We start from the raw sequence: 13,912 nt of genomic DNA on the forward strand, positions 1-13,912 counted from the left end.
TAATTCCTATCTTTCATCTCTTGAAAGAGCTTCATTGCTGCATGGTATCATGAGAGCTCAAATGTAGCTTAGAATGCTGCATCTATAAATACGCCCTGCTCCTTCCATGACACAGTCCCATCAAGACCTGGTTCAATTTCTCAGCTTCAACCGATCGATCACACTTCCCGACTCATCTCTAGCTAGACCCATTGCCACTGTTATTTCCAGAACAATGAGATCTGATAAAACTATGATTATCGAAAACATGTGGTTTTAAAACAGATTCCCCTTGAAAAAGAAGGCACAGTATACCGAAGAAGATGATATGATAATCAGTAAGCAATGCTCGACATGTCGTACCATTGAGAAACAGAAGTGTGTGATTATACAGTAACACCTCAGAAAAACCATAAAATGTTAACCTGTCCGCACCAACTGACTGTCCGTTCCAAGTTCAAGGCAAAACCTTAGGACCCCAATATAAAGCCATTGTTTCTATTTTTCCTCTAATTTGGAACACAATCTTACAACAAAATGTGATACACCAGCTACGATTTTCTGGTGGGGGTGATGATTTAGGGGAAAGGGTTGTGTATTAGGTTCCATGGTAAGTTGTACACAGCAAATTAACTAATGATAATGCCTTGGCACTGAAATGTGATAGATGAGTGAAGGCACAACACAACCTCGAGATCGACCAGAGATTTTCCGAAGAACTGAAAAGGAAAGCAGTTGTACATTACTGAACACGAACACGAACACGAACACGAACACGAACACGAACACGAACACGAACACGGCTGCATTGGTGCCTGCAATAAGAATACTAGCACTTTAACATTTTGTGAATGGAAATGTGATGCACAAAAAGAAAGCTCAGAAAAGAAGGTACTGATTTTGGCTTCTGCTTTTGCTTACACATTATGCTATCTTCATTTCTTGCTCTTAGTTCTGATTCCTCAACTTTAAAAAGTTCTTGAATATTTCCTAATTTCATACATAATTGAAGAAATGGACACTAGATCCTTGTTTAGAGCGGAGCCACCAACGATCCTCTTTATACAATCCGTGAGTCTTGTGTAATAAAGGAGGAGTTGAGTCAAAGCCGCCCTTAGGATTTCCATTCCACACAAGAAATTACTGAAAGAAGTGATGACATCTTTGTGCATCAGTTCAATTGCAGCTTTCCATCTGCTCGCAAAGTCCTTTACAAGGGGCTCTACTTCAGCCACAGTAATTGGTCGGTCGGAATTAGAACTTAGGTCCTCCGCTGAAAAGGAGAATTTCTGATAAGTTCGTTACTTTAATAACCGACGGAGTGATCAGAAGTCAAAATAAACTTTGTTCAAGTACTTACAGCCACGGGTTTTAACGAACTTGATAAGTGAACTGAAATGCTCTGCTAAGAGTTCTTCCTGCATGAAGGTATTATATCTTTAAATGACTCGAAAAGAATGACAAGCCATTCTAGGACATCATATTTTTATGGAAAAGAAAAAAAAAAAAAAAAAAAAAAAAGGCGTGAAGCAGAAGGCATGTGCAGATCAAATAGGTACAGTTGATATCTTTTGATGGGTCCAGACACTTTAGTGGTAGCTGGACCGCATCACACAAATCACCAATCTTTTTCATTCAATTAAAAAGTAAAGCATTAAGAACACGACAGAATGGAGGTTAAGCCACTTTAGCTATAAACTGCAGCTGCAATCAAATATCAATATCAATAATGCGATCTATATTTTAGAACCATTCTAGGATATTATAATCAGCAAGTTACTTGCCACAAACAAGGCTGTGTTGCTCTTCAGCAGATCCTCGAAGTGCACCAGAATTTTCCCACCCTCCGGACCAGCTTCCTGAAATCAAAGTAACACCAATAAAATTTCGCATTGAAGGAGATTCTGTAGAGCCATGAACAAACTCACGTGCTGTCCCGCCAAAAGCAAAATTTGAACAAATAATCTTGTCCAAGAAGTTCTTTCTATTTTCTTAATGAGGGCTTTAAATTTATGTGAAGACCATTTCTCTCAAATGAACTCTTGGAAGCACCATTCTTCTTTTTTAAAAGGAAATGGAGCGCGACTGCAGATTTAATAGAAAAAAGACTTCAAGCCATAATGAGGATAGGTTACCCTCTTGGGATTGTCTTTCTAGCTTTTGTGAAATTAAAGGATTGACATTACCTACTGTCTTTTTACTTCATTGATTTCATTAGAAGAGAGACCTTGAGAGCCAAACCCTACCTTCAAGACGGAAATTGTCATGTCATAGTTGTTTATAAGAAACACTGTCTGCGATTTAGCTTTTGTAAAGGCTTTGGCAAGCTTGATAAGCAAATCATCAATTGCCATTCTTAGCCGCTCCAAGTTTAAATCAAGCTGCAACCATGACATTGCATATACACAATAAGTATCAACCTAGTTAGACAGTGAAGACTTGATAAAAAAAAAGTAAAGGTGTCCCAATATTGTGCCTCTGACTGACCTGTCCATCTCCATATTCAACATTCAGATGGATAAGTGAAGCTGTAAACTCAACGTATCGCCTCATGACATAATGAGGATGCACATCATCTTCCCACAACGTCTTTACATTTGCATTCCTCAGACTGCTGAGGTGCATGTCAAATACCATCTTAAAACGAGGCCAAAGAGCAATATTAACCTGCTTAGGATAATCCAACAACCAGGTTATGCAGTTCATAAGCAAGCAATACAGTTATCACGCAACTTTGGATTTGAAAGAAATATAACATTTAAACATTGAAGTTCAAAATTCTCTCTTCTTTCAATTTCCAATTCAGCAAATCAGTTCCGCAGTTATTTTAGTAACTATAGAAAGCTCACACATAGAGGAGGTTCTCGATCATAGACCATGTAAACCGTAGGGGTCCATCAACTAACACCATCGAGAATAATGTAACTGACATCTAGAAATTTAAGCAGATGTCTAAACTTGTCAAGAAACACAGACCTTGTCTAAATATGAATCCAAGCAAGGTATACGCCTCCGTGACATGATGAGCTGGATATATAAGCTTTGTCAGCAAATGGATATATCGTAGGTAATAAAAGATGCAACCAAGTGAAAGAGGTTGTAGATGTGTTGCAAGATATTGAACAAGTTGGAAAGCAGAGAAAAGATCAAATAGAAAACCGAATACATGATTCTTATCTTAAAAAAGCAACTGAATATGTCGCAAATAAATGTCATAACCAAGTTGCATTAGCAGGCTTTTCTAGAACAAGTATCTAACATATCCTAACAAGTTATGCAACTCTAAAATCTAATCAATGATTGTGGGACATCTTACGTACTTCATCCTTTGAAATTAAAAATAAATAAAATAATAATAATAATAATAAAAAAGTAATTCTTTAAAGTTTAAAATACATAATTATCAGGGAAGGCATGCTCTTAAAACTGAAAAAGAAGTCAACTTGATGAGTTAATTTAAATAATTAGAAATTTCAGAAAATGATCTAAATCGTAAGCTCCATCTTGACATATCTTCCTCCCAATATCTTCTAGTTAGGGCCTATTTCCCTAATTGAACTAAAATAAAAGCCTAGAAGCAATTCCTTAGTTTATTGAGAAGCCATGTAATTAAAACCAGATTAAGATAAGATCATGTACCTGATGCTGATGAATGATCAGAATCATGAGCATTAGACCAATTGCATCATAACTGTTTGGAAGAATTGAATTGAAGTATTCATCGATGACAGCAAAAGGACCTGATTATTTGAGAACGGATTTCAAACCATGTTAACCACACCAAATAAATAATAGAAAATAAAGTATCTTTCATTCCATATCTTTTCCTTAGAATAAAAGTAAAAAAAATGATGCTTTTGCATTAATATGCATTATAAATTTGAAAAAGAAAAAGGAATATAAGACCAATAGCACAACTTTATTGAAAGGTGAAAACTCGTAATAAAATATTCAAACTCATATTGCAACATAACGTCTGTACAGATAGTTAACTGACAATAAGCCAAGGATTTCTATCATAATTACCCGCAAAGATCTCATAAAACATAGATTGTTCCCCAAAAAATTCATCACAAAAATTATACCTGTGAAAAGAATTAATTAGAAAATTGACAAACTTGCTACAAATAACATTCTGAAGATAATAAACAAAGGAAGAGTAAAATGCGAGGTACTCAGAAGAGGCAGTGTCCATTAGAAGCTTATGTAAGCTCCTAAAGAGAACTTCGTAAGGATACTTAATTGAACTGGCTTCAGCTATATGTGGAATCAGTGCAGGTTCGTCAACTTCCTGAATGGAGTTCACACCGGGACATGTAACAAGAACAATTAGTAATGCAAACTTATATACAGATGTTATTTAACACATGTGAATGTACCCAAACTCGTTTGTTCTAAGTTCAAACACTTCTTTAATAAAAGATGATAATTTAAATCATCTATTTCTAGTACATCAAAATGAAAGTATAATCTAAAAACTAAGGAATAAAAAAAATAGAAGCTAGCAAGTCCCAAAACTTTCAATTTTGAGTCTAATAGGTATTTGACCTATTTGACCTATTTTAAATCCACGTATTATTAGACAGAAAAATTTGAAAGCTTCAGTCACATTATACACAAAATCCATAGATCTATTAATTTTGAAAAATGTCTGCATGTCAAGACTTAAAATTGACAGTTCAAGAACTTATCAAACACTTCTCAAAATTCAAACCTATTAGACACAATCCTTAAAGTTCAAGGCCTAAATTTGTAATTTAACCAAAAACAAATACACAACTTCACATAAAAACAGTTGGTCAACAAAACTCAGATACTAGTTCAAACAAGAATGAAGAAATGAAGAACTACGAGAGTAAAGAAGCCACAAGTTAGAATTCAAACAAGAGTAAGAGAATAACGTGATCGAGAAGGTTACAAGAGTTAAGAGAGTAATCAAACCTTCAATATCTTTATTCTATCACCAAGTGCAAAAACAGCAGATCGGTTCTTCAGTGGTTCTCTTCCTCTCAAGAAAAGACCTGAACTTCTAGCCTCGACGCCAATCAGATCACTAGATGTCGCTATGTCTAACTGTAGTTTCTCTAGTGCCTGTATGTAGGCACGGAAATGTGCACTCAAAACCTGAAAAACATGAATACTAGTTTTAGTACATCAATAACTCAGCACTCATAGACAAATGTTTTTCCTTTAAAAACAGGAACCAATTTTTATTGATGCATGAAAAATTGTCACGCGGAATGTTGAAAAGCCAATATGTAAAGGCCAAATAATGCATGCTGAGTAATCATTATAAAGAGATCAAAAACTAATTATTGTTGGTCCCATAAATACTCTAAATATTTATTCTCATCTTCAATTGAATAGGCATTGGAATAGTGACAATGACAACGTACTGCCATATACATTCCAAAATAAGTCATGAGAATATTCATAGACTTGAAGCTTGTAGAAGATTTGTTCTTTGTATTATGTTCCAGTATCTTGAATAGGAAAATAATCATCATCCCTTGGACCATTTTTATACTTTGAGCCCTCATGGCACTCAAGAGAATATCGAGAATGATTTGTGGAACCCACACTGATGTAATGCTACAGATTGTTGCCTTTTATTTTCTTTTCTGTTATTTGTTTAAGAAATAACAGTATTCTGATAAGTCTGATAAATCCACACTGAAGTAACCCACACAAGCTCTAACTTTTGGACTCCTTCAATGTCATGTCAAATTTTAGTGTTCTGATAAGTCTGATAAGTCCAACGTGAGTTGTTATGCTCAACTGGCAGTAGATTGTTAGCATTGTATGTCAACTTGCATCATGCCAGCATCAATGATTTGGAACTCCCAGGTCAAAATAAATCAAGATAACCAGGAATTTCCCGTACATAGAAACAACTCAAAATAATAATCAAATATTATGAGTAATATTTTGTCCAAGGATTTGAATTGGCATGTCTTCCACAAAGGTTCATGTAATTAAACCATGCATGATATTAAAAGAATAACTGATTTCTTCTACAATTACCTTGTTCATTGTATCGATATATGCTGTCCGAACCTCAAGATAAACTTCTTTGCTATGATCCTTGAGGAAAGAAATAACATACCTACATTATCATTAAGGTAGAAGAATCTGAAAAGATATTCAATGATAAACCTCGGGTAGATAAAAAGAGATGCAAAATCATGGAATAATATTGAATTTCATGGATGAAAAATACCAGGGTAAGCAATAAATGGATCGTTGTTGAGGCACATATTGATTACTACTTCATTGTGCATAAAAGACACACATTATAATTATAAAAACAAAGAACAATCAATGAATAATTCAACTACTAATAGAAGAAGAAACACATCAAAATATTCAGCAAGCAATAGTATAGTTTGTGAATCTGCTCTCTAAATTACATGTGGAAAAAGGAAAACAACATCCTAATTTCTGTATCAGACTGGAAGATGGTAACAAATTTTCTTACGTAATAATAAGTGGAAAGGCAGGGAGGACCGCAAAATCTATTTTATGGGTGCTATACGCATACCCCTGATTGTAAGAGAAACAGCAGGGCACTGGAAGACATGTGGAATGAGTTGGAGCAAAGCTGAAAAACTAAACTTCAATGGAACTTTTATGAGAGGGAGGAAAGAAGTGGTTTCTTAGCACAATTTTTGACAATAGCAGGCCATGCAATATGAAAGATAGAAGAAATGGAAGATTGACGAAATAGGGTGCATGATGTATAAACTCATGTCCGAAATTCTGTTAGATCAGACTGAATGTTTGCCAAATCAACTTTACTCTCTCTAATTGCAAGACATAAATGGTATATGGAACCCAAAAGTGAATCCATATTAATTTCCTCCCCCAGATACATGCATGACAAGCGATGGCAAGGCAGCAATCCTAGACAATTAGCTTGGTCTTTAAATTTGGAATTTTTATCATCCCAGTGGTCTTGAAGGGTGGCTCCTCCATAACCTTTTGTTCTTCATGGATTAAAGAACAAGGTCATGAGTTCACAGCTCATTGTGGCTGGTGTTATCTTTGGCAAGTCTGGTTTCTCTTGGATATCGCTGTCTTGATGGTGAATAGATTGCAGATGCAATCATATCGCTGTCTTGATGGTGAGTAGATTGCAGATTTTTAAAGATTATCTTGATTAAGCCATTCATGATCATAATTGTTTTCTGACGCAAGTTTATTGAAAATCTTCTACGTGTTTTTTTGGCTGGGAAGAATGCCTTAACCTCCCTTGTTTTGTAATGTATTATTTTATAATTCTATCTCTTCCTTTGAAAAATATATGTACTGAAAGTTAGTGGAAGGTGTACTAACATTCTGAATATCTGTTTATTCCATACTTGGCGTCTTTTCATCAGACTACAATGAAAAGGGAAGTATGGAAAGTGGAAAATTTTAGACTTACTTGTACTTCAAAAGAACACTCTGTTGAAGGATCTGAATATTTGTCTTGGGTTTTCTCAAAGCATGGAGTTTCTGGACAATGAAGTCAAAGACCTGAAAAATTATAACATAGACAAAATGTATAATTATTCAATAATATCCTGTCAAAATAACAAAAAAGAAACAGAAATTCAATAACTGATACATATGCACTTAAATTGGAGTCCTAGCTGCACCAATTCAAAATTTATAATTTATTGTTCAATCGATGGTGACCACATCTTTCATCTCTAATATGAGATAATCAAGACATCAATCTCATCTGAACATTATCGATTGGAATGATGGATAAATCCAAATAGGCATACATGACCTACCAGACTTCAAGAAATATAACAGAATAGTAATACCTTGTCAGTTTTCCTCATGTTATATTCCTAGTCTGTCAATTATGTTATATGCCTAATCAATTCAGAACTGACATTTTCATTCTTAAACAAATTAGAACAGAAAGAGGGGAAAAAATTGTATATTGTTTCTAAAATACCAAAGTCATTTCTGGTGTTATAAAAGCTATTCACAGTAAAAATGGAAGGTGATTTCAAATTTAATGGTTTTTCTACATATTTAACTACTGCTGTACTACAAGAGCCCTGTGAATGAGGTTGGAGTAGATAACATACTACTTTATAAATATCACAAAGAAAACACAGACTAACATTTATTTTCAAAGGAATATGGCTGCTGTGAGACAGAGAACAACCTTAGACACTGCTTTCTGTCGGAGTTTTTCAAGCTCCGGTTGGACATCCTTAAGCGCTTTGGAATTTTTTATCATTGGATCCACTTCCACGACCACCAGCTTCTTACTTAGAATCTCAAGAGTTCTTAAATATTCATCATTCACCTGAAGAAAGGAACAAAGGTTCACTGAAATATCCAACATAGGCATTTCAATAACAAAAAAGTGGGTGGGGGTGGTGGGGGGGGGGGGGGGGGGGGGGGGGGGGGGGGGGGGTTGGGAGAGAGAGAGAAGGAAGCATGAAGAAATTTCAAATTATGCATCACAAATTATGAAAACCAAATTGAAGAAGGGATAATTTAGCTCCCTTCTATTAAAATGAGTATAATTTATTCAATACTACTCAAAATATATACCTTTTTAGTTGCAAACAGAAAAACTGAATTAATAAGAACGAGATACAGCAGAAACTCCAAAGAGTTAAAGGTGTCCAAAACAAATTTAGAGCAAGAACAATTATGAGTAACAAAAAATGCCAAACTTCAAATGGAAGAAGTGAAATGTACCGATACCAACAATACCTCTTCATCAACAATTATGTCTATCATTCTTGGAGGAACAATGATCTCTTCGACGAACTTTGCCAATTTTGATTCTGCCACCTGAATAAGAACATAAAGCCTAGCACATGAGAAAAAAAAAATGATAGGGTAGAAAGACAGAATAGTGCTGTATGTATTATGCTGAGTTAAAATAATGAGCAAAACTAAACAAAGATGCAATTTGTCTTTTTAAAAGAAAGCAACTGCTACAGGAATTCACATGAATTCTCACTTACAGAAGCATTAAAAAGAAAGAAGAAAGAAAATGAACTTTTCAGGATCCCATAAACGCATTTACTGAGTTCAAATAATGAGCAAACTAGATGAACATGCAATTTTCTTTTCAAAAGAAACCAACTGCTATATGCATTCACATGAAGTCTCGCTAAAATAAGTATTAAAGAGAAAAAAGGAAGAAAAAAGAAACTTTTCAGGACCCCATAAATGCATTTACTGAGCCCCCAATATTTCAGGTTCCAAAAACAACCTTTTTTTAATAAGAAAAAATGATTATAAATGCATTTACTGAGCCCCCAATATTTCAGGTTCCAAAAACAACCTTTTTTTATAAGAAAAAATGATTATAAATGCATTTACTGAGCCCCCAATATTTCAGGTTCCAAAAACAACCTATTTTTATAAGAAAATGATTATTTCCTAGTTAAAAAATTACAAAAGGGGAGGAAAGCTAAGCCCAAAAAGGTATCATTAACAACTTTCAGAGTAACAGATGAGAAAGCGCATACTATCTAAAAAAACAATATGCTAGTTCCCACCTGAAAAGCAACGCCTAGAATGAAAAATGATTTCTAAAATAAACTAGAGACGAACACCGTAATATCACAAATAAAATATAGCAGTCTTATTAGAGAATAAGCAAAGTTGCGAAAAGCTTGTTCTCGGGGACAAAAAGAAAAGGAAAACATTTTAAGTCTTGAACTGCTACTCAAAATCAATGTCAAATGCATAGTGCTCATGTATTTAGTTAACTTATAGTTCCTCCTAACGAAGATTATAACTAACTAATATTATCAAAAAATACTCTCTCCCTTTTTTTCTTTCTTTTTTTTTTTTTTTTTTTTTTTTTTTGAAGATGAAGAAGAAGAAACAAGAATTTCATCGATGAATAAAATGACCACCAATGGTGGATTACAAAAATGATCTCCAATTGTAAATTAAAGAAGAAAGACTAACTTACTAAAATATGATAGTTAAGAAGTCCAAAATGCCGTAATAACGATCATAGCACCTTAATTTCACTTCTTCCTATCTCTTAGCATTTTATATTAATATAGTTGTGCTTTAAAACTACAATAATGTCCTTATAAGTTTCTGGAAAATAAGAATGTATCTGATACGTTGCTAAATTAAACAGCAATGGATATTGCAAGTAAGCAAGCCATTGTAAACGCCTATTGAGACTTAAGACTTAATTGTTTCAGTTTTTTCAAATTACTAAAGTAATGAACTTTTTTAATCCAACCAAGAATACCTTGCGATTCTTGAGCTTCAGACCCATATCCATTGACTTCTCCTGCAAGACTTTAATGTCTGCACTGATAGAACCAATTTCGGCCTGAAAATTTTAAAAAATATACATATATTAATTCTTTGGGAAAGAATCTCTAGGATGAACAAAATTAAATAACAGAAACAACGAAAATTTTAGGGGGGAGGTGGGGAACAATAATGACAAACTCCTTTAAGATGACATAGATTAACAATAGAAATTAAATTCAAGAAGGTCAATGTAATTCCAAATGCATTCAAATTTGAGAAAGATAACATAAGTCCCATAGTCTCATTTAACGAGGCATAATCAGATACGAACTTATGAAAACAGGAACTAGATACAAATTCAGACTTTAAAGAAGTTATAATGACACAAAACAGTGCTACAGGCTAATACAACCAGATTGATGTACTTCACTAAGAAGTTTGATATTACTAGAGTGCCAGAACAGCAGCCAAAATACCTGGAAACCACTGAGAAGAGTTTCCATCTGTGATAAAATGTTATCGCAGTCACGAATTTGTTCATGAAGTGAGACTAAGTTATCACTTTCTGTAATATATTCCTGCAATTTATGAACAAAAAGAATGAGCCCTTAATACTGGAATCTTCTTTTTTTTTTTTTTTTCCTTTTTTTTTTTTCAATTTAACAAGAACAACTTTTTATTGATTTGTTAAAAGGAAGAACACTCAATAATAGAACTAATGAACCACAAACATATGTGCATATTTCGCATGTTTGCACAAACAAGTTGAGTGTGTGCATATCAGTTATACGTGTCCATAGGTTTATGTGAAATTACCATTATAATTCAACTAGATAGATCTTGAGCTTTTTTTTTTTTTTTTTTTTTTTCAAGATAAGAGACAATATATTGAAAAGAGACAACATGCAAAGAGAAAGGAAATAAAGATATTCCCCACATGCAGGGTCAAAGAAGATTAAGAATGATCTCTGCAAGTGCTGCTAATCATAAAAAGGGAACAATTGCGATTAAATAGCTAAAATACCATCTCGAGGCATGAAAAAAAAAACATAGATCATGGAATTCTAAACCAACCAACAACCCAGATTATGCTTAGCAACCAGCTTGTTCTAATTAATCATATCAACTACTCCTGACATGCGGCATTTTACATCTTTAAAGCTGTCTCTGAAAGTAGAAATATTAATGAGAGCAAAAGACAGCAATAGCCAAAGCACTTTTGCAGTGTTAAACAGAGTACACATAGATGTCTATAACATTGCTTAATCACAGGCAAGGCAGGATAATGTATACACTTCTAAAAAGAAATGCATAGCAAAGATTAGAAATATGTAGAGCTAGAAATGTAAACAAAAAAGAACTAGAAATGATGACAAACCTGTATGGAATCCAGCTCAACCTGCCGCAAATTGTTTTCAACTCCCTTTGTGTACTCCCTTAGTTTTACACCTTTAGAAAGTATGTTCGCAACTACCTGATTAATAAAGAGTTAAAAAATAAAGGATTGTAATGGGCGGCAAAATTAGCTGTGGTATTTGCAAATATGTCATGCAAATAAGTAATTCGTAAATATGTCAATTTTTAAAATTTTCAGGTCCATCACTAATATACCATATATAGTCTATCAGTACTAGACTTCTATCACCGATAGACAATTTTAATTTCAGACTAGATGTCATATTCTGGGAAGAATGAAACCATAAGCCCCTCGTTTTCAAACTATACTAGAAGACCATAAAGAAGCTAAAATAATGCAACTAAGCACCAAAGAAGATTAATAGTAAGGAAAATCAAGTCAGTTTTCATTAGAAATTCTTCCAAGATTTTTCATCTATGAGTCATAATGTACAATAACACTGAATGATTGGGCACGTTATTTACAGATTATATATTTGAGACCTATAGAAAAAAATATATTTTTATTTTTATGAAAAAAACAAGCTTTCATTAAGCTGAATGAAAGATTCTAAAAAAATTAACTCGACATAGTAGTACAACCTATAGAGCAGATCATGTCCAAGTAAGGTTGTGAAAGATTCTAACAGGCGATACAAGAAATGAATAAAAGTTCACTACAAGGGATCCTGTACAAAGGAAATAAGATCTTGAAACATTACCTTAAAAGAATTGAACAACTTCCATAATTCAAAAAAAAACAAAAAGTAAAAATTAATAATTAAAAAAAAAAAAAGTGACAAGAAGATTTGCACATTTACAAACTACAATAAAATCAATTATTAATTGTTGAAATGTACAATAATATATGAAATTTGAAAATAATAGAACTGTTGGGGGCAAAAGACACTACCACCGGATATAAAACACACTGATTATGATTGTAAAGCTAAAGCTCTCAATCATACAAATTTTACACCAAAGTTAGAAATAACTTACACCATCATCTTTACATTCTTCGAGTTCTTGCTGCAGTCCTTCCAATGAAATGTCTTCACTGTAAAACGGGATAAATTGATACCACAGTCAAATTTGGTAATTCAATAGTAGAAGGTAATAAATATAATAGCCAAATAAACTCATGATCATACAAGAATAAGAAACATGAGCAATGGACCTACCTGCAAGCATCCTCCTCGACAGTCAAGTCCCCAACAAATGATTCCAAGTCAAAAACATTCTTCTGGGTCTGGTTGGCTTCATCATAAGAGTGATTCTGCAGTGCGTAAAGAAGCATGACAAAATATATAATACATTGCTGTCCAAAACTGAATTGAAGTCGAGTTTTTATTAGCTAACACTACGTAGTTCAACTTCCATTCCATTATTAAACGTAGATACATTCATAATCTTCACTATTGAAAGATCTTATCGCTGATACCAACATTCCCACTTATCGTACCACTTGGAACGTGGTCGTGATTCATCCCAACTCGAATGAGATTACTTCTATGGTACTCCAACCGAAAAGCGCTAAAGATATATTAAAAAGAATATAAGTTTACTATACCACTTGGTCGATCGCAGTATCGGCCATCCCGTCCGAATTGGCCAAGAGTGCTTAACAGATAGTCCGCCAGCGCGATCTGGATTTACAATAAACCAATCGGGTCATGGAAATACCAACATCCTGAGCTTCTCACATTCACAGTTAACGATCACTTAATCATTCACCAAGTAAGCAAATAACCATCGAGATCAAAGAATGATACGCATCAATGTAAGCACAAATACAGAATTGCATTTCACTGATATATACTAGATAAATTCACACTGACCCGACACCTAGCTTATGTTTTGAGAAGCTGCCGAGATGGAAGAATTCGGCAAGGGTTTTACAGATCGGAGAGGGGTTGGAACACCGGAGCCGGCGAGCCGTTTTGTTCTCCAAATTCTTCAGTTGCGCCTCAGAATTCCGAAATTGATATCAAATAATGAAAACAACTCGATGTCGGGGATCTCTTCAACGTTGACGAGAGAATGAGAAATGTCATTCTTCTCCGGAGGATTGAATTTGTAGGCTGCTTGTTTTATCGGAGAGAAGATTCAAGCAGTTCTTGTGTATCGTCAACAACGTAGCACCCGCGAGAATGGCTTCTATTTACTTTTCAACAATCTTCCTTTCCTTTTTTCTTTTCTCCCTCTCATGAGAATTACCGCTAAAAAAGTTAACAACAATAGTATAGTTATAATTTAAATTATAATTAAGAAAATTCATACTTGTTGTATT

The 13,912-nt window shown here is 34.0% G+C and overlaps 1 protein-coding gene across 1 annotated transcript; it reads right to left on the bottom strand.

The window, feature by feature from the left end:
* Positions 1–308: 308 nt before the first annotated feature.
* On the bottom strand, positions 309–13,828 carry LOC111808769 (vacuolar protein sorting-associated protein 52 A). Its single transcript, XM_023694932.2, has 22 exons — positions 13,461–13,828; positions 13,193–13,268; positions 12,804–12,898; positions 12,622–12,679; positions 11,606–11,701; positions 10,704–10,805; positions 10,220–10,303; positions 8,707–8,787; positions 8,147–8,290; positions 7,406–7,497; positions 6,004–6,085; positions 4,921–5,103; positions 4,155–4,270; positions 4,006–4,064; positions 3,619–3,719; positions 2,956–3,006; positions 2,467–2,646; positions 2,226–2,360; positions 1,764–1,838; positions 1,340–1,397; positions 901–1,252; positions 309–794 (listed from the first exon to the last, which is right to left on the bottom strand). Exons 2-21 carry the CDS (start codon positions 13,217–13,219, stop codon positions 948–950), a joined length of 2,124 nt encoding a protein of 707 aa, XP_023550700.1. The 5' UTR covers positions 13,220–13,268; positions 13,461–13,828; the 3' UTR covers positions 309–794; positions 901–947.
* Between the last annotated feature and the right edge of the window lie 84 nt (positions 13,829–13,912).

Source organism: Cucurbita pepo, chromosome 13, assembly GCF_057944985.1.
Source record: "Cucurbita pepo subsp. pepo isolate OVF chromosome 13, ASM5794498v1, whole genome shotgun sequence".
NCBI lineage: Eukaryota > Viridiplantae > Streptophyta > Magnoliopsida > Cucurbitales > Cucurbitaceae > Cucurbita > Cucurbita pepo.

Excerpts from the sequence above, each read along its gene's own strand:
- LOC111808769 (XM_023694932.2), bottom strand. The coding sequence starts at position 13,219 with ATGGCCGATACTGCGATCGACCAAGTG. Across the intron at positions 11,702-12,621 it reads AAGAATGTAAAGATGATGGT|GTAGTTGCGAACATACTTTC; the intron begins GTAAGTTATTTC and ends TTTATTAATCAG. Across the intron at positions 10,304-10,703 it reads CTCTTCTCAGTGGTTTCCAG|GCCGAAATTGGTTCTATCAG; the intron begins GTATTTTGGCTG and ends TAAAATTTTCAG.